The sequence below is a fragment of the Sordaria macrospora genome, chromosome 2, assembly GCF_033870435.1.
Source record: "Sordaria macrospora chromosome 2, complete sequence".
Taxonomy (NCBI): Eukaryota; Fungi; Ascomycota; class Sordariomycetes; order Sordariales; family Sordariaceae; genus Sordaria; species Sordaria macrospora.
Window position 1 is genome coordinate 6238414 of NC_089372.1, and position 24477 is coordinate 6262890.

The 24477-nt window shown below is 52.1% G+C and overlaps 6 protein-coding genes across 6 annotated transcripts; 2 read left to right on the top strand and 4 right to left on the bottom strand.

The window, feature by feature from the left end:
• Window positions 1-6392: 6392 nt before the first annotated feature.
• SMAC4_07963 (uncharacterized protein) lies at window positions 6393-6914 on the top strand (the record flags this gene model as incomplete). The annotated part of the gene is made up of 1 exon (XM_003346266.1): window positions 6393-6914. One exon carries the CDS (start codon window positions 6393-6395, stop codon window positions 6912-6914), a length of 522 nt encoding a protein of 173 aa, XP_003346314.1.
• Window positions 6915-7067: 153 nt separating this feature from the next.
• On the bottom strand, window positions 7068-10203 carry SMAC4_07964 (uncharacterized protein; the record flags this gene model as incomplete). Its single annotated transcript, XM_003346267.2, has 2 exons — window positions 7068-9326; window positions 9377-10203. The coding sequence occupies 2 exons, from the start codon at window positions 10201-10203 to the stop codon at window positions 8039-8041; spliced, it is 2115 nt and encodes a 704-aa protein (XP_003346315.1). The 3' UTR covers window positions 7068-8038.
• A 1929-nt stretch (window positions 10204-12132) lies between these two features.
• On the top strand, window positions 12133-15737 carry SMAC4_07965 (uncharacterized protein). The gene is made up of 2 exons (XM_003346268.2): window positions 12133-13301; window positions 13351-15737. Exons 1-2 carry the CDS (start codon window positions 12238-12240, stop codon window positions 15674-15676), a joined length of 3390 nt encoding a protein of 1129 aa, XP_003346316.1. The 5' UTR covers window positions 12133-12237; the 3' UTR covers window positions 15677-15737.
• Window positions 15738-16092: 355 nt separating this feature from the next.
• SMAC4_07966 (uncharacterized protein) lies at window positions 16093-16733 on the bottom strand (the record flags this gene model as incomplete). Its single annotated transcript, XM_003346269.2, has 2 exons — window positions 16093-16626; window positions 16708-16733. The coding sequence occupies 2 exons, from the start codon at window positions 16731-16733 to the stop codon at window positions 16359-16361; spliced, it is 294 nt and encodes a 97-aa protein (XP_003346317.1). The 3' UTR covers window positions 16093-16358.
• An 88-nt stretch (window positions 16734-16821) lies between these two features.
• SMAC4_07967 (uncharacterized protein) lies at window positions 16822-17169 on the bottom strand (the record flags this gene model as incomplete). Its single annotated transcript, XM_003346270.1, has 1 exon — window positions 16822-17169. The coding sequence occupies one exon, from the start codon at window positions 17167-17169 to the stop codon at window positions 16822-16824; it is 348 nt and encodes a 115-aa protein (XP_003346318.1).
• Window positions 17170-19077: 1908 nt separating this feature from the next.
• Window positions 19078-19572, bottom strand: SMAC4_07968 (uncharacterized protein; the record flags this gene model as incomplete). Its single annotated transcript, XM_003346271.1, has 1 exon — window positions 19078-19572. One exon carries the CDS (start codon window positions 19570-19572, stop codon window positions 19078-19080), a length of 495 nt encoding a protein of 164 aa, XP_003346319.1.
• Between the last annotated feature and the right edge of the window lie 4905 nt (window positions 19573-24477).

The window sequence follows — 24477 nt, forward strand, 5'->3', positions numbered from 1 at the left end:
AACACATTGGAGATGTTAGATGAGAGAGCGGAGGTAGGTTGCTGCTCAAATTGGATTGGATGTTGCGGAAGTTGCGTCCTCTCTGCAGGCCAGTCGTTCCTGCAATGTCCAGGCCTTTGGGAAGAAGCCTTGCAGATTTGGCCTTCCCGATTCCTGCCTGCAGCACTCCTTGCCGCTGGATCAAATTCGCTTTTCATTTTACGAGCAGTTCATTTTCTTCAGGCTTCCACTGCTGGCGCTCTTCTGACAGCCGTGTTGATTTTCTCGACCAGGGCCCGTCTTTCGACCAGCTCGACCACATACATTGCCGCAAGCACTTCCCGCAGTCCGAATCGATCAGCACTCGGTCGCTTCCTCTTTCGATGGGATCTTTTATCGTAACCCCAAATCGAGATCTTCTCCCTGCGCGAAGGAGAGAATGCCGACCATCGCACATTCAACTAGCCGACACCGAAGCGCATCATGGCAAGGCCGCAAGCTCGCGCTCGCTCTCGATCCAGCAAAATACCCTATCCTCCTCCACCTCAGCTTTGCCCTTTGCCGAACACCATATGACCCTCGACCCTTATCTTTCGCTGTCTGTTTCTTCCCAGACGCGAAGCCGACCGGCTTTCAGTGCTCCCAACCACAGGCCCCGAAGCCAACCCAGAGACATTCGAAGAAACCGAAACAAAAGGTGGGCAAGGAAGGATGAGAGGTAGAACCAACGCTCTATAAACTGTCCGATGTCGTTCTCCAAGTCCCCTCCAATTGGCGAGAACAGTTCCGTGAGCAAAAGGCTCGCCCACCTTCTGCGGTTTTGGCACTTCAAGAACGTTAGTTGGCTCGGAACATATTGCCCAGTTGCCCGACAAGTCTCAACACAATGACCCGTGGATACAATCATGATATTGCCCGTATGTCAACTCCTTCCCGTGTTTCCCTTGCCCCTCTACCAGCAATAACTCATTAGCTAACAACCTGAGCCAGAGTATCCTAGACAGACCTGGTATCGAGACGAGCCATACGTAGCATTTGACAGGCGAAGAATATGTTTACACGACCTGTCGTGACACTCTCCGAAGTCTTTGTATAAATCAAGGCCACAAGTCAAAGAACACCACGTCGGCGGCATGGATATTCAATGGACTGCATCGGTTACGCTCCAGACCCAGGCGAGTTGACGGCGGTCTTCATCGAACAGCATGTTGTGCGGTTTTCGACCTCATTATCACCACCGTTCCAGAGCCCGATAGTGAAACCATGGTTGGCCAAGGTCTTCGAGAAGTCCGACTACTTCAGAATAGGCTTTATATCTAGCTCTTGAAATCGGCAAGAGACTGCCTTCCCACGTCATACTCTATAGAACTTTACATCCACAAACAGGGGTCAAAGTCCTCCTGTTGTGGTGGGGTCTGTCCCACCTCCATTCACTGACATTGTCATGTGGGCCCACCAGCCCGCACCACCATGTATTTAGCCCTCCACATTTTCTTTTCCTTTCTTGTCTTCCTAGTTTAACACAATCAACACACTTCTTGTGCCCACAAACCCCAAGACCTCCTCCTTCTTCCGGTTTAGAGATCCATGGGATTTCCCGTCCTTCTGCGCATCAGACATGCAAGCGGAGAAAGGCCAGATCGCAATACTTTGATCTCCTTCCCGTCGTGTCAAGGGTTGACGCTTGACGGTTGACACCACCACCAATTTTTTGTGTCCTAGGGAGAACCCCGACTACACTCCGAGTCGCGACACCTGACAGCAAGCTAAGGACGGAGGAAATGACTGATGGAAACTCTATTGTCACACCTGCAAGTATGCTGTGCAAGGGGAAAGTGTTGTTTCATCTCGATGAGCCAAGCCTGCCACAGCGTTAACTTGTCAAATAACCTGGCTTTCTTTTGCGGCAAACGCGGTGGTCCTGCCTTCAAGGGATTCCAGTACAACCACCTGCGGCCCCAATATACACAGTTATGGAGGCAAGCCGAGATACTGCTTTGCGGCTCAATACTCAGAACCAAGTCATACCGGCTGTGGAGAAATGGAAGCGCGACAAGAAGCTGGTTGCGAGCCCATCACTCATATATATACGCTTACCTAGTTGTGCCAAGTCAAACACTAGACAAGACCGACGATGAACCGTGGTTAACCTACGTTGTGCCGTCAATACTCCCGGGTGTCCATCGCCAAAGAGGTCGAGAAGAGCGTCAACCAGCTTTGTGTGAACAATCATCTCCGGCTGAAGATGTTAGGTTGAGTTCGTCAGTAGAGGCTGAAGCACCTGAGATCGTTGATGAGACGGTATCGCTCTCCGAACCCTTCCGTGGGAACCCCAGAAGCTAGTGGTGCTGCTCTTAAGGAAGCCCTACCACCAAGACTGTCCGAAGAAGGCGGTTCGGACAACGACATGGTGCAGTCATCGAGTGATGACGATGACATCAATATCACTCGGTGACCAGGGAAGAAACACAGACTGAGGACGCTCTTAATCACCTCACAGACTCCCAGCAGAAGACAGGACAATTCACCAAGTCATGGTGGACCAGCGTGTATCCACATTTTTCGCAGATGTCCGTTCCGAAGAGAACACCCACAAATACTCCGATAGCGACAGTGAAGCCAGCAAACGCGGCCTCGAATCTGACGCCCTTTCGGCCCCGGACACCTCACCTTGACGGCTTGAACGACCTATGCTCGCTAACCCGCGTGTGTCGCCAACTCTATCAAACCCTCAACTTGGAGCTTTACAGGTGCGACATCAAGACGGGCTCGCCACAGCCTCAAACTTTCGAGCCGCCGGATTCGATCTTCTGGGTACCTTGGAAATGTACCACACCGCCGGTACTAATCGCGAGCAAGCCTGGGTATCTAACAATCCATTCCGCACTTCCAACAACACGAAGCAGACAACTGAAAATTGTCATTCTCAGTGACCTGAATTTTTTTACGTTTTCCGGAAGGATGAGCAGAGACGTGCTCCATAGGCTAATATGTCAAGACCCAACCGTTACACCCATCAGGACATCTCTTTCTCTCTCTCGCTGGCCCAGTACCAGAACCTCCTGAAATTCATTCCGAAGCTGAACGCAGATGCAGCAGTAGTCGCCGATATGGCGCACTGTTGTTGTTCCCCGGCTGGGTTAGCGAGGATGGCTCTTTTTGGGATATAACGGTTACTCGAGACAACGACCAGAAGAATGAACCGGCACTCGGCGGGTTGAGAACAGCGAGCAGGCTAGGGCTGCGATGTTGTAAACAACGACCTGGTGGATGGATACCATCGTGGATGTTCTTTTGCATATTTTCGGGCGATTTATATAACAATGAGAAATTAGAAACCCCTCGAAAGATCCACATTATCACTCTGGTTAACATCAGGGAGTACTACAATGCAGAAGTTTGGCGGCTCGCATCTTCCCGATTTACCCTTGCACACCTCGTCACAGTCAGGCACCAATTGTTACACCCGCGAGGAGCCAGCCGGTGGACGTTCCTTTCCAGAGCATCATTCCTTCCCCCGCTCAAGACTCACCTCCTGTCGAGCATAAGGTTGGCTCCTTCGTTTCCTTACCAATCCCTCCTGCTGGTTCTACCTTCGCTTCCATGTCAATCCCCGCGACAGAAACCGCTTCTCGCCGTCCAAAGAGGAAGAATTCCACAGAGCTCAACTCAACCCGGAGAAAAAGAAGCGCATTATCAATACCACCACAGCGGTGCAGAACTACGGATAGGGCTACCTCACCTTTGAGTTCCCTTCGGCCCGAGTACACCCCCACCAGCGCGCATATCTCTATGAGCTGCACCAAAATCGCCTCAACTATCCTCCCAGAATTGTACGCAGCTCAACCTCGCCGACGAGCCAAGGGGTAAGATATCTGAGATCATGGACGGAAAAAGAATCAAGTTATCCTTCCAGAGCAGGTCTACCGATGGCCAAGCTGGTGCCACCACAACTGCCCACCATAGTGCAGTCCGAAGTCAACAAGGTCAAAGCTCAGAAGCGAGAGAGACGCAAGGCGAAACTCATCAAACAGATGTCCCGCCTTGAAGAAGACTCCGAAAAGGTTAGACAGCCTAACCAAGCCGAACGTCGAGCAAGAGCTGGCGAGATTGGAGAGGAAGAAGAGCAAGAAGGCCAAGCTGTTGGACACGGAAAGAGGTGCATAGGAGTTTGAGGAGGTGAGGCTTGGAGTGCCGATACCGACAACTTCGAGATTTGGGAGAAATGATGCGCGCCTACGAAGGACTCTGACGTCTATGACGACTATGACGAGTACAACGGCCATGACAACCAGGCTACTCTCATACCACGTATGCTCGATTACTTCCACCCAGGGGCCAGACACTTTCTGTCAAAGACGAGACCTTTGTCACAGTCGAGGAGTTCGATCCAAGAGTGGAGGAGGAGGATGTTACATAGAAAGAGCATGGCGCCTACCTCTTCCCGTGTGAGCAACGCCGGGGAAGTCAACAGGACAACTCAACCCATCAGCGACGTTGACCAATTCAGCGTCCAGCCCACCACCGGCTTGCATGATCTGGATCATCTTGTGCGGAACATCCCACTCCCGTGCTACCCATTCGCGTTTGCGGCTCGGTGGCATCAAGAATTGATGCTCAGTAGCATTATCACCTTTGCCCGCGTGGCTTTGGGCTGTTCGTTGACCGGTTGCACAGCTAGAAATGGCATTCATGATGCTGATACCGACAACTTCGAGAACTGGGAGACATTGACGCAATTCTGGAGAGCGTGACGTCAAAGGGGAGCGACAGCGGAAGCGAGCACGGAGATATCGAGATGCGTGATGCAGATGGGCATGCCGTCGCTACCTTGACGGTGTTGAAGAGTCAGACGGAGAAACTGGTACGCGCCTGCGAAAGACTGTCGGGCTCCGTGTGCCTGCCTGTATGAAATATTGCTGTGTTGAGAATCTTCATTCGGCGATATATCATGGCCTGGCAAAGGCACGCGTCAGGGAGTGTTTCCCAACTTCTTATTCTAGCTTGAATGTTTTTTTGTTGCGACGAAGTTTGAGTATGATACCAGGTTGTGCAATTGCTTGCCGTCCTCCTCTTAAACCTCGGAATGCTCCTTCCGTCTTCCTAAACCTTCGATTACGCGACAGCTTGGCCTTTATGAAAATTTTCATGACACTCCATCGTTCTTTCCTTGGAATCTTACCAAGCTCAATCCCACTTATGGGATTCAAAGCGGAAGTAAAAGCCCTTGCTGCCTTGTTTCTGCCTTTCCTGCCCATGCACTGTGATGTTGGCCATCGGAAATTACCAACGGCTGACCTGAGGCTGTTCGCGCCACCAAATCACCATGACCGGTTTTGGCTTGGCGTGGGATGTCGGCCCTTCACACCGCACCATTATACAACACCATTCGTTCCGTCATCGTCAGCGAGCGATTTTGATCTGTGAATGCACCTCCTCATCTTTGCCTTGGTCACTCGTGTAAAAGATCGAAGCAAAGACGATGAAGAGCGCTTGACCAACTTAAGCGCGATTACTGATAATCTTCAACCGCCGCCAAAAGATTCACAAGACACTCCCGTGCCGTACCGCTCCGTTGGGAGCGAGGAGACAAAGAAACCATTAACAGGTACGTACACCAAACCAAGATCTCCAAAGAGCGCCGACAATACCACCCCCTTTACCACGGGCGGGAAGGACGACGTCAACTAACAAAGGACATTATCCAGCTGCCCGCGCCATTGTTGGTTGGTCCATGAGATTGAAGTGGAAGAAAAGCACGTTACCGCCGATACTTTTCACGTCGCCTCTTGTCCGATCTCTCGCTTTTTCACCTGCTACGCAATCTTCAGGTTTTCATCACCTGAGAGAAGTGACAGTCTACGAATTGAGTCAATCAATACGCTCAGTCTTATTCAGTTGAGGCTCTCCGGTCCCAAACATTTGAACTACGAACAGGAAAAGAGCGACCGTCAGTTTTACCATGACCACAGCAGACATAATGTCATCGACTAACGATGAGCAGACTAATCACGTTCGCGCTGTCAACGCTCCAAAGCGTTCGATATCTTGAACCACCTCGCCGCGGCCCGATAGTTCTCTCACTTGAAGTTCGAACTTTAGATCTCCTCTGAATATTCATTTCATGTTCGCCAGTTCCGCCAGCATCCGCGTTCCACGGTTTCTGGTCAGATCCTGAACACTAATATCAAACTGCACTCCCAGTTCGATAGGTACCATACTGGGTTTCATCTTGGCATCTCCAGTCTATATCAATCTCGAACTCTGAGTCGGAGCCGAACAAATTACCTACCCAGCCTAACACCTCTATCGCTCAGCCTACCTCCTCAACTCTGAGTCTCAACTCCGAGGGCTCAACTACAAATACACGCGAAGCTCACAGCCCAAACTCAAGCCCAAACAACTCAGACGCTATGGCCCCCCTTCCAGTAGAACACCCCACAACCTCCTCTGCCTCCGGCCACGAATACGAACCATACATCCCAACTCCAACCCTGCGGCACGTGCCCGTCTCAGGTTGGGTTTTGATCTCCCTTCTCTTCGGCATCTTCCTCGGCTCTTACATCCTCGGCCAATGCTTGACGTGGGGAAATCCTACGCTTACGGAAAAGGAATGGCGGAGGAGGAGGGAGGAAGAGATGGAGGAGGCGGAGAGGGTGAAGGAGGAGCAGAAAGAAGAAAAGGGACGGAGGGAGTGGGAGCGGATGGAGAGGTTGAGGAGGGGTGATGGATTAGGAAATAATGGGAATGGTGGTGGGAATGGGGGTGGAAGCAATGGAACGTGTGGGAATGGGGGTGGTGCTGGGCGGGTTGAGCGGCTTGGGGTGCCTGGGATGCCAATGGGTGGAGCGCATATGGGTGGAATGGGTGCAAGTCGACTTAGTGGGAGTACGTTGGGGAAAGCACAAGGATGGGGAGCCCCTCTGGGAAAGTGATGAGATGGGAAAGTGAGAAGAGCGGAGAGGAATGTTGAGAGGGAGGAATCTCATGTTCAATGGTTCAATTCTCTTTGTGACTGTTTGGGATGGAGATTTGGCCGTGGATTGGGAAGTGATATGAAAAGTAATGCATACAAGAATGAAGAGCGAGCGGAGGAAAGTTCTTCCATGTTGTCTACATCGATTCTCTTCGCTCTTCGGTGATTGTTTGGAGGATAGTTACCCCACAATCTAGGGAGCGATACATGTAAAAGAAGAAATGGATTCCAAGAAATAACTGGATGGGGATGAAGGGAATGCGGGGAGAAGTTAATCCATCTTGACTCTCTTGATTCTCTCATGTTCTTTGGTCATGTTCCTGGGAGAACGTTTGGCCTTGAATTGGGAAGTGATAAGAGGAGGAATGACTGTCATGTCAATGAAGTAATGGGAAAGGGGAGTGGGTGAGTCATGATGAGTCACCAAAAGTCAAGGAGAGAAGAGGGGGATTTTCCAGTTCGTGTCTTCCAGCTCAGGGAGGTCTTTTCATGGGAGAAGAAACTACGGGGAAAGGAATCAAGCACGATGGGAGATCAAGTTATACACACAAAAATCCAAATTGTATTATCCGCTCTCCGCCTCACCAGCAATGCTTCCCTTCCTACACATTCCCGTATTTTCTGCTGCTTGCTGGTTCCTGCTTGCTGCTTGCTACTTGCTAAACTATGTAAAAAGACCCTCAAGGTCAAGGTATAAGATATCCGCCCAATGTAATATGCTAGCTATATATGCAATTTGTGATAAGTATAAAGTACTTGAAAATGTAAGAAAACCGAAACAGAAAAAGACAGAAAACAAAAAAAAAGGATATTGTGTCAGGAGAGGTGAGTTGAGAGTCAAGTGCCCCGACTGGTATCATCCGTCTGTTTATCCGTCCATCTATAATATCTCCGCCTTCGCCATGTGTATGTAATTGTTTCGCCTTTGCCGTTGTCCGTTATTCGCTATTGTTGTCGTTTATAGATTCCTCGTGAAATGTTTTCGTGGTTTGCTCATTCGTAAGTCGTCGTAAGTTCGTCGTCATGTCATCACCTCCATCTTCCCGTCATTTCTCCCACCACTCCACGACTACCGTATCCCATTCAATACCCCCTAGCAGTAACAGCACCAACAGCCAACGTCTCAATCCGCCCCTTATACAACTTCATAACATGCATCAACGGATCTCCCCACACCACCTCCTTGAGCATATCCTCCGAGCCAACCACATGCGCCACCACACCCTCGTTCAGTCTCTCTTCAACCGTCTTGCCCTTCCCTTTGAGTCTGGACTTGGGGTCGCCTGACCTAAGAACCACGAGCCGTCCGGCACTGGAGAGCGTAGAAGCGGGGAGCTTCCAAGTTGGTCCTGAGGAGGAAGATGATGAGGAGGAGGTGGTGTGGTTGCTGGGAGAGGAGGAAATAGACGAGGCGGTGGTTGAAGTTGTTGTCAAAGCGGAGCTGGCGGAGGAGGTGGATGTGCGTGTTCTGCTGCTGGATCGACGGCTGGAACCAGAGCTGGAAGAGGTATGGTGGCTGGATCCGGAACTGCTTCGGTGCTCCGTATTCCTGGTATCTGTTGACTTGCCGGATTTTGACGATTGTAGCGATGACCTTGAAGATTTCTGGCCAGCCGCCTTCATCCGCGTGTTCAGATCCGAAGAGCTGCTTGGCCCTTTCCTGCTGGTCGTCCTGGAGAGGGTGTTGACCGAAGGCGCCGGCGAGGCGTACAACTCCAACAAACTTTTCACGTAGGCCTTGTCCGCTCTCGCGACCGGATCACCCTCGTTCAGGAATGTCAGGAACAAGCTCTTCTTCAGCTCCGGCCTCCTCTCGTAGTCCTCCGGCTTCTTCAACGGGATAATACTGATAGGCGGGGTGCCGAATGTGACGCAGTGGACACGCTTGAAGCATCCAGCTACCGCCGTCAACTCGCTTTGCGCCTCCTTTGTCGTCGAGAGAATGTGGCTGTAGAGCAAGGCAGCGACGGCACCACCAGCACTATGACCGGTGATGAGCAGCGAGTAGGATGATCGGCTGGGATCCTCCTCGAGGAGTTGCCGAAGACGACGAGCGACGGGCTGGACCATGCTTCGAGCGACGTCGAGGAAGCCGGCATGGCATAGATTTCCGGGGTCGTCGAGAAATCCTTCGGGTGACGTGGGATTGGAGTTGAGGTTGACGGCCCAGTCCATGAAAGTTGCTGTGCCCCGGATCGCAAAGACGATTGTGTTGACGTAGTCCATGGGAACTGATTTGATGACCATGGCCTTGGCGCCGGTTCGCCAGTCGGCGTCGACATGGGCGTCTCGTTCGGCACCCTTGGGCTTTTCGTAGACTCGCTCCGAGTACTGGGCGGCGAGGCAGAGGAGAGGCCAGGTGGGGATGTATCTGTGAGTGTGAGTGAGAGAACACATTTAGAAGTGCCGGCAATAACCTACAGTCTCAAAGGAGGCAAGTCGGTAGGTAACCTCGAGTTGGCATAGAGGTCCACCTTGGCAAAATAGCCACCCGAATTTGTTGACGACGAATGCTCCCGATGTTCCCTATCCCTGTGCTCTCTTGAATGCGAGCTGCTCCTCCTCAGTCCCGACTTCACCACCGACCTCGATCCAACCATACTCGATGAGGGTGGATATGAGGTTTCCTGAACAGCGGGCTTCCATGTGAAGTGATCCTTCTCATTCCCACTGATTTGGTTCAGATCAATCCTCGTCAAGACGTCATTCAGTCGACCGGAGATCTGATCGTAGAGAGCGGCACTCTGGTTGAGCAGTTGAGTCTTGTTGTCTGGCCAGTGTGAAAGCGATTCCTCATAGCCGTGGACGAGGCTTGGCACTTGGGAGATATCCGACGCCACCTCCATGACCGTCCCCACGGGCATCTTGGTGAGAGACCCGGTGCTGTTCTTTGGTGGCGGAAGCGGCGGTATTGACTGAAGGAGTTGAGGTGGCGGGGAACCTGGTCCGGGAGTGCCGAGATAGTAGTGATGTTGGTTGACGATGATGGGCTGTGGTGAAGAAGGACTCCATCCTGGCGGTGATGGGAGGAGGCCGGCGGGTTCGAATTGCTGACCCTGTTGCCAGTCATGCGGTGAGTAGGCCGGAGGTGGCGGAAGGGCGGCATAGTAGTGTTTTGAGGATGAGCCGGAAACCTGCCGGTCACGATGACCTCGACTCGAAAGGTGAGAAGGTGTTGGTGTCGGTGTGTCTCTACTGTTGTTGTCTTTCTTGGGTTTCTTTGACCGACCAAAGAAGAGGAAACCCATGGTGAAGAGAGTGGTAGTTTGCGGTTGCAGCTAAGGCACCCGCATACAATAGACTGGAGTAGTGAAAGCTTGATTGTTTGTGCAGACAGCTGAAGTGAAGAATGTGAGAGGTGATTTGGGAAAGGGAAGAAGCAGAAGCAAGAGTTAGTCAGAGAAAGTGTATGGAGACTTTGGACACCGCGATGTTAGGACAACACATGGTCAACCGAGGCGGGCCGTCAAAAGTGGATGAGTGACCCATCAACCATCACGCTAGAAAAAGGCCAAAACTGATACGACACTAGTGTATTCAGAGATGGTGAAGCTGTTCGGAGCTCATGAGGGTCCCCGACGGGAGCTGTGATTTGCCGGGTGCCTGTCCTTCACTCGAGAGGCACAGGTCCATCCAAGGCGAGCATTCCCACAGTAAAGACGGGAGTGCCTTGCCGTTTTCATGAGGGGCCGCTGCAGCTTCTTATTCGCTGTCGTGGAAACACTAAGCCTCCAATCGCCGGCAGTGGTGGCGGTTTCGTGTGCCCCAGATTGGTGAAGCCGGTTTGTGAGTGGTTGATGAGGGTCAGGCTTCTTGGGTGTCAGTTAGGGTTGGTGAGGGCTGGTGAGGGTTGATAGCCGCCCACGACAGAACGGAATCTGCATGGATTGCTCGATGAGAGCGGGGTGCCGCAGTCCGTCAAGATATGTATTGATATCAGGCCAATACGGACGAAAGGTGTGGGAGCATTGGGTATGCGAGCCATTCGTGTCCATCTCTTGTCAAAGGTCTGGAGAAAGGGAAGCTCTCGGGAGATGCATGCTGCACTCAAGGGCCGTTATCTGAGGTGCATGGAGCATCGTGAGTGTCAGTGTCAATGTCTGTTTGGTAAGTGTCTGTCCCGTCTGGCTGTCTGCTGGCCGGGCCACGTCGTCGACATGTCCACACTCGTTGACTCGTTGACAGTGGGAGTGGCTGGTCGAAGCTTCGGGGGTCCATTGCGGGAGAACACCTCAAAAAGGTTCATGATGTCTTTTTTCCATTTTCTCAGTCTCGACCCTTCACCCCGCTCCCTTCCGCCCTGTCCTGACTCGATGGCTGCAGTGGTGGACGCAGTAGGGGAAATGTAGGGGGATGTAGGGGGTTGATAGGAGGCCAGTCATGAAGAGACAACAAAGAGTTGAACCTAGCTCACTCGCCTTGAGAAAAGTGAAGAGAATTTTTGGCTCGTTAGTGCTGGATGACTCGACGGAATTGGTTGGCTGTGGTTGCCTTATACAGCGTCGCATTGCAGCCATTGGCCCTTAACAATTAATCGGTATCGGCTTGTCAGGAACAGAGCCGGCGGAATTGGAATGCCCTCAAAGTGCTGGCACCATGTTCACATGCTTCCAGAAACCACGGTAGCATTGCTTCTCTTTCAGTATTAGAGTGTTTCGCAAGATCGGTTGAGTGATGATGCCCGACGGCCAATGCAAGTCTGATGGCAGAAGATGAAGCAAAGATGAGAAATCTAGGTACAAGTACCGTTGGTGACTGAGCTGTTAACGCGTTTCGAGTTATTAATAGCATTATGCTAACAGGGAGACACGGCGCTGTCACGGCAGTTTCACTCTTGTCTGAGGAGAAGCTCTTACCCCACTCTTTCCTCCCCCATGGTGGGGTTGACTCTCGATCTCAGGGTCCGCTGCCAATGCGGTGAAAGGTACATTGACCCCTTTAACGCCCGTGCACCGACCACCCTGATGGCCAACTGAGCAGCAACCCAACGCATTGCCAGCAAGCAACCCAATCGTCCATCAGGACGACTTTGACAAAGAGGACCCGACCGACACGACCGACGCGGTTCATTGTCTATCCGCCGTATACCGTACACCGACACTGCCGACCGACCAACCAAAGATACACCGAGACCACCGAACCCGATTCCGTTCCCGTTCCCGTCCCCAGTTCCCACCACCCACTGACTGACCGGCAACCCAACCACGGCCCAGATCTAGTGTTGCTTCTGTAGCACACACACAGAAGAAGAGACACTTCCCCGAAATGCTTCCAGAGTCGCCATGGACTTCTGGTCGCGCCTCATAGCACACACGCTCCCCTCGACGGGCAACTCGCGGAACTGGAAGGACTTCGCCAAGGACCCTGTCCGTCGACTCCAACGCTTCGAAAGGGAATACGCCCAGCTCCTCCAGGCATGGCGCAACTCCCCCAACATTTCCCACGATGACGAGGCTGCCGAGCGCATAGAGATCTGTCTCCAGGAGCTCACCAACATCCTCACTGACGAGAACCGACGCCCGCTCCCCCATCCATGCATCACCTTCTGCGCCACCAAGCAGATATACATCCCCATAGCCAAGATCTCCACCAGCTCCTTCAACGAGTGGGTTATCAAGGAGGCCGTCCTCTTCTTTGCTACCCTGATCGAGAGCGAGGAGGAGGCCTTTGTCGAAAATGACCACTTCTCCGCCAGCCTTACCCACCTCATGGTGCGCATAACCGGCGCCAATGCCATCCGTCTGAGCGCCGATACCGAAGCCCGCGTTGTCGAGTTGGCCTTCAACATTACCACCAAGATCCGTCTCGACCCCGAGATCCTACCCGCCTGGTTCAAGTCCCAGTCGCAGAATGGAGAGGAGAGACAGCCCCTGGGCGAACATGAGCGGTTCACGGGGAGGACACAGAAGCAGGACTTCCCTCTCTTCTACCTGCTCATGGACTACATCCACCATGAAGGCAAAGTGGGCGACTTTGCCAGGACCGGTCTGTTGTACATCATCGAGGCCGCATCTAGCTCGGTCGAGCTGGAGCAATGGATTGTCGAAAGTGATCTTTCGACCTTGATGGCTACCGGTTTGGGTGCTCTGTATAGTCAACTGAGCCGCAAGCTCGTCATCGACCATCCGTCCAATGCGCTCCCCGCCATTCTCGCCCTCTCCGACTACGAACATCCCAAACCCAGTTATGAAGTAATCAGCTCTTGTACCTTCGAGTTCCAATCGCATCTAGACACCTTTCTTTCCCATCTCTTGTTCTGGCAAGACGTCTTGAACCACTGTCGGTCGGTAGAGGTCAAGTCTTCCTTGTTGGAGCATTTCCAGGTCATCTTTTTGCAGCAACTATTGTAAGTTTGTCTCTTGATACCGTACCACCGTTCCACACTAACTCTGCAGATACCCATCACTTCTCGAATCGTCAGATATTGACGGCGGTTCCTCGGTGGCTGTCTTGACTTATCTCCGCCATATCCTTCAATCCGTTGAACACCCCGACATGATCAACCTGATCCTGCACTATCTCCTAGGTCTGCCCGACATTGTAGGATCCGTCTCGTCCAACTCTAAGGACGGCATAAGTGCCGCTCGAAAGCGCAAGTCTTTGGATCTTGCTACCATGATGGCATCCAAGTCCGAAGCCGCAGCAGACCCCTTGCTCTTCAACCTGGTCGACTTGATCCTCGCCTGTCTCAGATCGCAAAGCCACCAAACCATATACGTCACACTACAGCTGGTGTCGGTGATTCTTAAGAGACATCACCGCTACGCAGTCATCACCCTACTCTACACCGAGGGCGTACTGGGCAACTCGTCTTTTAGGACCACGGGTGCTCATGAGCAGGAAGTCGAGTACCTCATGGGTCTAGCCCAGACCATCGGTGGCGAGGACAACTTCAACGAGATCTACGACAGCGTCATCAAAGACACCATGATCCGCGTAGAGAACCACCCTTGTTCTATGAAGTTGATCACGCCCAAAGCTTTGGCTAGCAACCACAAGCAACCCGCCATCCCCGACAGCTTGCCCGGTGCGCCCAGAGACGTCCGCTCGCACACGTTGCACCCCGACGACCCCCTGCTCACCATTGTCTTGGACCGGCTCGAGACATTCTTCATCAACCCCGTCGAAACCAACCTGTCGCTAACCGAAGTGATCTTTGACCTGGCCATCTGCGGCTACATGCATCTAGAAGGCTGGTTCCTGAGGCATCCGACCAATTACACCTACGACGAGCAGGAGGACCACGACGCACCTGCGGCCGAACCACCAGCAGACATTGACCCCGAGTCCCCCGAATATGCCGAATACCAACAACTCCTCTCCATGCACCACTGCCGACGCCGGCCGCAATGGTCTCGCGACTCCCTGCCTCGTCTGCTCCGCATCTTGCAAACCCTCTGTGACGAAGTCGCCGCCTACCGTGACACAATCCCCCGCTTCAACGACCTCCTCCAACAACGTCGCGAAGCCTTCCAAACAGCTGACGGAGCCTCAATGCCGCCCTCCGTCGCTCCGTCCGTCGTCCCCAGCGCAGCCCCTTCGCGCTCACGCACGCCTTCAACACTGCAACCACCCGCCCAACTCACACCCGGTCTATCCGCCCCAGGCGGTAATGCCGCGCCGGCCGAACGCCCAACCTCCGGCCTCGGTCTCGAGTCCTTCGCCCAGCGTATCTTCTCCGACCTCTCATCCACCGTCTCCGTCTCGCCCAATCGCACAGCAAACAACTCGCCACGCCCACGGAGTAACACAACTCGCACCGTCTCCGAGCGGACGTCGTACTTCACCAGCAACGAGGCCCCTCCTCCCTTGCCATCAAGAAACAGAACACCAAGCATGCTCGTCACCTCCCCAGGAATGGGCGGCTTCGGACTAGGTGCAAGCGGCAGTGGTCTCGGAGGCGCTTCTGTGCCGGGAGCAGTAGCCAGTGACATCAGCGGCACCGGAAAGATGGAGCTAGTCATGTCGCAGGCACGAGCTTTTCAGGCAGTTGATCAAAGTATTTTGGCGAGAAGGGTGGGTATTCCGGATGTTTCTGCCACGAAGCACGTTAGAGTTGGAGGACTTGATGGGCAGATTGATAGCAAGATTGGAGATGACGAGGTTGAGCTTGCCGAGAGGCAGGCTGGGGAAGGAGAGGGGGTAGGACTGCCAAGAATGACTGTCCATTTACCTCCTCCTAAAGGGGAAGATGGAGGATTGGATGCGCTGGAAGGTGATGAAGATGATGAGGAGGCTAAGCCGGCTGTTCCGCCCAAGGATTCTTCTAAGGATTCTTCTAGGGATGATTTACCTTCTCCTTCTTCCGTCGTCACTTCTAGTGCCACTCTCGCTGCTACCATCACGGCCAGTGATGTAAGCGAGGCTCCCACCGGTGAGGCTTCAGCGACCACCGAAGCTGCTCAAAATGATGGATCAGCAGAGCAAGCAAACCCCGACCAGCCCGACCAACAAATCGCTACCGACGAGCAAGCCCAAACCCAAGCCCAAACCGGATCCCAAACCCAAGCCCAAGAGCAACAAGCCGCAGAAGCCGCCGAAGAAGAGGCCAGAAAGGCAGAAGAAGCCCGAAAAGCAGCGGAAGAAGAAGAAGAAGAAGCCCGCAAAGCCTCAGTCTCGCACGTCCTCACAAACGTCATCATCCTGCAATCCTTCCTCTTTGAGCTGGCGAGCTTGGTGCAAGTTCGCGCGGGCGTGTTTGAGGAGGTTAGGTTCGTGTAGATATTACATATTATCTACTTGACACACAACTTGATAGATACAGTATATACTATAATGTTACGCTGTTCGTGGAAATAGACTTCGTCAGGTTGGAGTGCAGTGACTTTGTTGTATTAGTGGCAACTTGTGAGCTGTGAATAGTGACCGGTGCTTGCACATGGTAGAGCATACCTCCTATCCAGTTAGTGTCATCTGTCTACAAGTACTTACCCTGCTCAACCTAGATCTACTATACCCACGTTCCGCTAATCCACATGAGTCATTCAGGAAATCTTCCCTTCACTGATGTTGTTCAAGTATCGACATACCTATGACACTGTCTTGATGCTTACCTGTAGCTCTATGCAGTGTTTTGTGAGCCGTGTCCATCTTCACTGTCTTCGGAACCATGCTTGTACTTCAATGATGAAAGACATGATGGTTTCTTACTACCCAACGCTGATAAAGAACGAAGGCATACGCTCTACGTATATCTGGCTGGTAGCCTATGGACCTCTTGTTCGGAGTTTTCAGCCCAGAACCTGACCTACTCGACAACCTTGGGATACACCGCCGTTCAGGTATAACTCCCTTCCAAACGCATATATGAATCAACTTCCCGTTCCACTCCTACGCCCAATTGTTACCCCTCTCCCCCAGACCATTTCACCGTTCGCTTCTCAGGATTTTCCCCTTTGCATAATTAAGCTCCTTCCTCGCTGTCATCCCCTTCGTCACGCAGCGGCAGCCCAATAATCTGAAACATTGGTGGGCCGCCTGCGTCCACTCCCCTCTGCCACTCTACCTCCAGCTCCTTCGCCTCTTTGCGCCATTCCTCGGCTTCCTTATCATGTGCCTCCTTCCACTGCTCCAGATTTTGCCTGGTTTCCTCATCCGCCGCTCCAAGCAACTTGGCAGGCGGCACCGGAAATACCATCACCAGCTCATAAAGCAGCTTCCACACGCCTTGGCTGAAAATGTCGTGCTCGATCAGGGTTTTGCTGTTTACGTTTTTGCCCTTGCGGAATACATTGTTCCAGATTTTCTTGTACTCGTCTGACTTCTGGGCGTCCTTCATCAAGGCCTCGACTCCATGTTCAGGTTCAGGCCCACCCTCGAGAAAGAGCATGTACGTGGGGCTAAGCCTCTCTTACGTACCAAGTCTCTCAAAAAAAGGCGGCGACAATCTCCTTCTCAATGGCGCTGATGACAGGTGGTACGGTGCGTTCTTGTCCCGATGTCGTTTCCGATGTGCTTGCTTTCCCTGCATGTTGCGTTGTCGGCTTCAGCATGAGGCTCTGAGAGTTTGCGGCTTGCTTGGATGTGGATGTGGACGCGGAAGCGGAAGCGGAAGCGGACGCCAACTCGGCTTGCTTGGATGCGGACGTGGACTCAGACACGGATAGCCCAGACATTTTGGTTGTGATGTAATGTGTCGATTGTGAGTCTTGGGTATCGCTCTCATCATGGTCATCAACGCGTCCAAGGTCGGAATTGGGGGTAGGAGCAGTCATGTTGATTCGGGGTTACGGAGGAGATGGATGCTGGACACTGGACAGACAAGAGGTCGGGATCTCTTTTCAACATGAGGGTGTGAATTGAGGTGGAACATGTGTACTCACCTTAAGATGGAGAAATGGATCGGATTGGATGGGTGGTATGGAGTTGGTTGAAGAAGAAAGCAGAAGACGTAAGTGATGCCAAAGTGTTTGGTTAAGCAACAGAAGATGGTAAAATTTGATTGCTGATTATGTGGAAGATGATGGATGGGCCAAGCGGTCAAGGTGGAGGGGAAGCCCTCAATAAATACATGACCGGTTGCGTCCATCCTCGCGTCTTCGTGGCTTCCGGTTGTGTGTCCCGGCCAGTCTCTTTCCCCTTCCGTCCTCAATCGAGTGTCGTGACTTCCGCTTGAGAGAGGAATCCTTCTCAACACAGGGTTTGGGGGAAACAGGAAGCGCCTTCCCAGCCTGTGTTCCTTCGCTTTTGTCTAAATTTTCTTGGGCTGGATGTTGTGACGTCCGCTGAGGTCAATCCCAATGCTGGAAGTGGAGGAATGAGCAAGCGAATTGAAGAAGAAGAAGGGCCAAACATGTTGCTCTCCCAGATGAGCCTTGATGTTGTGTTGTGGATGCCGAGACGATCAGTGAAGACGGTACTGACGCCAGGTCTCTAAACATGTCGGATGGGTCTAGGTACATGACAAGATGTTCCTGGATTCGAACTTTTAGTTTCATCGCATGCGTTCGTAGGCGGACAAGAAGACAGATGGCAAAAGAGAAAACAATAATCACTCAGAAAGGTGGAGGAGAGTAGTCCGCTGGCTTGAGATGCTAAGGTTAGATTGTCTCTTTACGCTAATCGCGGGAGACATAGCATTTCCATTGTCCAAAGAACAACTTCTAAAGCCTTTTGTCTTCCATGTACCCTCTATCTCCATCTCACAACAATAATATCCCCCTGCGCTGTCGAAAAGTACGCAGTAGTTTACGAACAATACAAGTCATAACTTTTGCTAGCCCTTCCAAGCCGAAAATGACATAACGACGACGAAGACGAAACGAAAAAGTATAACAGGGAAGTAAAGCACCCAAGCACATCAGCAAGGGCACCCATTGTCATTAATCATCCACAAGTCGCAACACTAACTTCAGCAACCACAACGACAACCACTAACACAAGCAACTGATACAAGCTGTATGAGCCCTTCTGACTCGCTCCCTATGTTCACATCCATAACCATATCAGATGCTGAATTAAGTCTTGAAATGCTTTGGCAACCCCTTTGTGTTCCCATCATCGTCCAAGTCCAGTCCAGTCCAGTGGCCCAAGTCATCAGCCCCGGTTCCATCCAGCTTCCCCATCATCCCCTTTTCTCCCTTGCATTGCATGTATCATGTAGCAATAGCTTTCCCCCTCACTTCCTCTGAAGATGTATCATGATGTCCCGTATCCCCTCTCTTTCTTTCCCAAACCATCTGTATCAAAAGAGTTATAGTTGCCAAAATCCATATCGCCATAGAGAAACAAAACTCCTCCAACGCCATCCGCATGTGTCGCGTTCTATGACCGACTGAATACGAAGGATATAAAAATCATTTTAACGCCGTAACCGCTTGGAGGACCAAAAAGCAAGGGCGGTTATGCAGCATGCCAAGGAACGGCAGACAAGAGACAAAGGAAAATGTCGGCAGGTTGTTGCAGGCCGGACAGGGTATCAAACACAGCGCCATGGAAGCGCTCTCTCCGTACTTGCGGTATCCTCATGATGCGCGTATCGGGCAAAATATCCGGACCCAACAAAAGCTGCTCGACGAGAAGGCGGCACCAACCCATGGCGAGGTTTTTACACCCGACCATAGAGCGTGTCGCCTGACAAAGGACAGTATCATCAACTGAAGGGGTCTCTTGGACGGCTCAGTTTATCGTTGATTCTGGCTCTCGCTCTTCCAGATCCCGGCACCGAGTGGCTTGCTGACGCCAAAGCCCACACCAACAGCAACACCAATGACGAGCAGACCGATCATGACCTTGACGATGATACGGTTGCGTTTGCTCATTTGTGCCAGGCAGTTGCAAGTATGACGGTTCATCTTGGCATCCTTCGCCTTTTGCTTCCAGTGGTCTTGGCCGGGCCAGACCTGGCAATCTGTTGTGGCTTCCTTTGATGTTGTAGTCTTCTTAATGCAGGGTTCGTTGGTGACCATGGCTTCGATGTCGGTCTCGAAGGGATTAGCACGAGCGCTGTTGGGGGTAGAGACGTCGGAGGGGCGTGATAGCGTCATGTTCTTTTCAACCATGGGAGAGAGGCCGTCGGAAAGTAGGGTATCTCGTGAAGTCTTTGGCTCGAGGCGGGTCGTGGTGGTCTCCAGGTGCAGGCCAGCCTTGTTCCGCTCATGGTCGATGAGGGACGCCATTTCGAAAAGAGAGAGTGGGTGGTGGCAAGGGTCAAGTAGACGAGAAGAAGGGCTGGGGTGGTGGTTGAAGCCTACTGGCTGGACGAGAGTAAAAGTTGGTTGGTCGATTGGATGGGTTGTTGGCGATGTTGGTGTGTGTCGTTGATCGTGTTGTCCGCGAGCGTGATAGGGATATATGAAAGCGAAACGTTACCCGATACGGCGATCTGGAAGGAGTCAGCTACACGTCTTCAGCGGAGACGGAAGAGCAAGCACAGAAGGGCAACACAGAGGCGGTTCGATGGGAAGGAGTGACGATATTCGTGGTGAGCACGGGTGCGGACAGCAACGGCCATGATCCATGAATTCCATCGGACAAACAGAGTGTGCACAGACAGGAACGAACAGGAACGAAACGAAAGAAACTCACCAAAAAAGTCAGGATGGAGTGGCCGATTGGGATTTCGATTAGCTGAATTAGATGTACACGGCTAATATCTCGAGATCCGGTTCGACTCGAATATCGATCGACTGGCGTGTAATCAATTGAGAGACTGAAAAGATTGAAGGATCCCCAGCAAAGAATTCCCACGTGTGGCCGTCGTAGAGGCAAGAAGGTAGGGAGTAGGACACGACGATGGGGAGATGAGGAGAGACAGAAACGAAGACAAGGGCGGAAGGAGGGACAGGGCGCGACCTTGGGATTTCCCGTATTTAGATCTGTGGTTGATCCTGGAGGCAAGGAAGACCGATTGAGGAGAAAGTTGCACGAGACCAGGTTCACTCCAGCCGAATGAAGTTAGGTTGATAATTGCGGTGAATCCGGGAGGGGGAAGGGAAAAGAGAACGGAATGGCGTCGTCGTCAAATGTCTGTCGTCGACTGAGCACCAGGGGAGAAATGATGGGGATGACGATACCTAGTATCTCTCTAGGAATTGAGTGAATCAATGAAGAAGGAGGATAACAGAGGAACAACCCGACCAGAGTTTGAAGTTCAACAAAAAGAGCCAGTGGGGGAGCAGCAATGACAGCAACGGGCAGGTAGGTCACTGACCCAGCCCGCAGGCATTGGCAGGCATTGGCAGGCACTGAACTCCCAATTGGTTACAAGCAAGGAGGGAAATGAGAAGGGGCAGGGGTACGTACCAGCCGGCACACACACAAACCAGCACATTTGCATTGCAATTAAGAAGGTGCGCACTGTCCCCAAAGTCACCCTATTGCAGTCAGCCAGTCTTCTCTTTCCCTTGTCTTTTTTCTTTCCTTTGCTCCTTCTCCTCAGGGCCATCGTCCGCGTCGTTCATGTGAATCCATTCACCAATTGGCCTCCTGAAAATGCGGCAGGAGCAGAGGCTTGGCGGGAGCTAGGGCCCAACAGGGGAAAGTTGCAAAGATGCACCTTCCAAGGAACCGTGTCCGCTGCATGTGAACAGGGGTCCGCATGCCAAGCAGCTGTGCAAGCAGTCGCGAAGACCCTTGGCTAAAAGTCTTGGCTGAGCCGTTCGGTTGAATTCACAGCCAATGGACTGCCAGATATAAGTGGGTCATTGCCGGCGGTTCTAGACCCATTTAACCCCATTGCCCTTTCCAGTTACACGTCGGCTCTCTGATTGGCTTGGAGGGGTATCTTGTGGTGGGCACCCCCGGCCAAGCTAAATTAGGGCGCCCCACCGTTGGTACCTTACTTTAACCTTCCCCGTCGCTTGCTTTCCCCTCAAGTGGAAAAAAAGGGGCAATTGGGTCTGCCAGTTCTTTCTGTGCTTGACAAGTCCATCCATCAGGCCAACACCGACCCGAGCATCTCCAGATGATCATTGAACATCATTCCACTTCGACTTGCTCAACACCACCATGGTTGACCGACAAAAGCACACAACAAAAAGCACGCAACCGGCCGTGATGGGCTGGTGCTGTGAACGATGTGCCGGCCTGTGCAACAAGTGGCTGCATCGACGGTCGGCGCAGTGCGCGCAGAGGCCCTAATCTTGCGTTGATATGACGCCCGCATAGCGAATTGCAATATTACGATGTTCACAGAAAAAGGCCCGTGTTTTCAGGCGCACGATTCAGGCACAGCATTCCCGATATTTCAACACATGAAATGAGTTCGACAGGCGCCACGGCCTTGGATGAAGCTTAATTCGAGCCTCATCCTTCAAGCCTCATCCCTCATCGATAGTCGATACCACCTTCCTTTACATCATACCGTCTGTTGGGTGTCTATCTTGAGGCACTGTGGATAAGTTCATCTGCAATGATCATCACGGGTGGATGATCGAGGTTCAGAGCCAAGTTCGACGACAACTCAGCGCCAGACCCTCACACAGGTGCTCCGATGTTCTGGGCACTCATGGTTCTTTTGTTCTTCTCCTCCTCTTTCCCTCACTTCCTCTTATCTTCTGGAGCGTTCTGGCGTCAGTATGTTGGTGTCTCATACGCACGATACTGTGCCAACGGCATCAACAGCAAACCCAGGGATGTGGACGAGGGCGGTCCATTCTCGCGGCAAAAACGCCATTTCGGCCCATGTGTCCCAAAGTGGGATTGTATGCCATTCCCTGCGGATTAAACTTTGCTGTCACCCGTTCTCCAAGGCCCGCTTCCCCTTCTGTTACGTGTGTGCGTATGTTCTCTGCAGTTTCTTAACATCTCCACATGTGTCCGTCAGATCACTGTTCCTTTCTTACTCTCTTTACGTTTCGCAACCGGGATTAGACTTTCTCAACCAAGGCATCATCCGTTGTCTTCATCCTCAGATGCGAAACTATCAAAAAACAAGTTCCAACAATTTAATTTGAACAATCAATGCTTCGCCGGTCAGCTTTCACATGGTCAACAAATACGATAGGCTAGACGGCCCCAACAGCCCGATGCCCCCCTTTGGCTCCGTCCCCGGTCCCACCATCCCCAAAAGATGCCCGCACCCACCATCCACACCAGAAAAGTCTGGGGCGGTCTGGACGGGAAGCTACTCCATGAGCTTAATCCTACCACTCCCACCGACGCCATTCGGATCCTCTTTGCCACCGTACAGTTTATCGCCCGCAGCTCCCACCAGAACCACGCGGCGCAGTCCGGCCCAATATTGCGGGCTGAGACCCTATCCACATAGACAGTATGCGGGGAAAAAGAAAGCAGGCATGAAGAACTATCGACCGTGGCGGTTGCCGCTAGATAAGAAGCATTCCTCCTTCCTTATTCCTCAGGTCATCCCTTTAACGGCGAAATATAGACTTTACACGGCTTGGGATGCGGCCTCTTCCCAAAGGCCTCCCTCGAAGGCGAAGGAGCGTATTATGTACCGAGCTGAAGCCAGGGTGCCAGTGCAGCAGTTTGACTCATGTGGAAACTCACATCCTCGGAAGCAACTCCGGTCGAAATCGGGTAGTGAAAACGATACCAACATCGAAAGACCCAACATATTTCGACTTGACTTGTCGAACACAACCCACGTTGCGCAGAACAGGTGTCATCTGTCATCGTCTGTGTCAAACTGCCAGCACGGAGGGTCTCACGTCGTCCGAAAGTTCGCTCGCACACCTGCCTCATCGTCCCTTTTTTTGTGTGAAATCCCGTTGGTGTTCCTGATATCCACCGCATCTTCGTGCAACACACCATCGCCATCATGGTCAGGTCCTCTTGTTATACCTCTCGTCGGAGATCTCCTCGTCGGTCAACGTCAGCCGTTTCACTTTGGGTCCCAAGTTCGCCTTCGTCCTTCTTCAAAAGCACATGTTTGTGTATGCGGAGTAAAAGACTTGCAATCTGATTTGAGATTCGTTGAGTGTCCGATCATCTTCATGTTTCAGGAGAATCCAGGGCGAATCGTGCGCCTGATGACGTTGATAGATCCTTTTCTGGCGATGGGAGCGGCTGAAGGACATACTTTGCTCTCATAAAGGATGATTCCTTGCTCGTCGGTATCACATGCGCCAGCTGCCAGGAACATTTTCTCAGGGGATCTTCCACTTTCACTACCGTCTTGGGTGTGTGCGAGCCTGTACCATAGAGGCGTAGGAAGAATGCCGAGGGAGACGAAATGTCACCAAGTGGTAATCACGCAATGCGTTCCTAGTCACATGAAGCTGATGAAAGATTGCCCGTCTCACTCGAGACTCACCTAGCCTACGGGAGAATTGAGATCAAAGACCGGGAAAGGCTCCGGACTCAAATGCGTTTTTCCCTCAAAGCACCTTGATGGTCACCGGTAGCAATGAAGATCTCATCTCGATTCCTCGCGGTTGCCTTGGAGGGCGAACCTTGAAATGATCAGGAAAGCAAGTGCTCTCTCATTTCTCTCACTTCGGTCCGGTCTGGCATATGAGATGAATGACAACCATCCGGAGAATAGTTGCTGGCTGTGTGCCTTTTGCCTCCCATGGGCCATTCAGAGCACATGAGAAGAAAAACACCTACCTGAGGCATATTTACCATCACTTGCTACTTCACTGCTCGCGCATGTTTATTATTCGGATTTAATTACGATCGAACTCCGCGGAGAACTTTCAATCTCGTGAAGAGAACCTAGAGGAACCTAGACGAGTGCTTACATGAGGTCAGGGTCCAGGAGAAATACTTCTGAGAAAGCAAATAACGAGGATCCGTGATTGAGAGGCGAAAGTTCACAGTCGTTAATGGGTATCAAGGCGGAGAAGAGCTCGAGTGTGAGCAAACTGCTGTCAAGTGTCCGATGATTGAAGGTTCTAGCCTCAACACCAGTCATCTGACAGCTTCGTTTGTTTTCATTTCCGTGCTTGAGATTGCTCACTCTTCTCGTTTCGCGAGCTCATCTAGTTCATTGTCATGTAATGAACATCGTTCCTCGTACTGAGTACTGAAGTCAGTTGGAAGCGCTGCTGCTTGCTGCATGATGCTAGGAATAAGCGGTTGCCGTGATCGAGTGTCCTAACTTCACCAGTGATGGA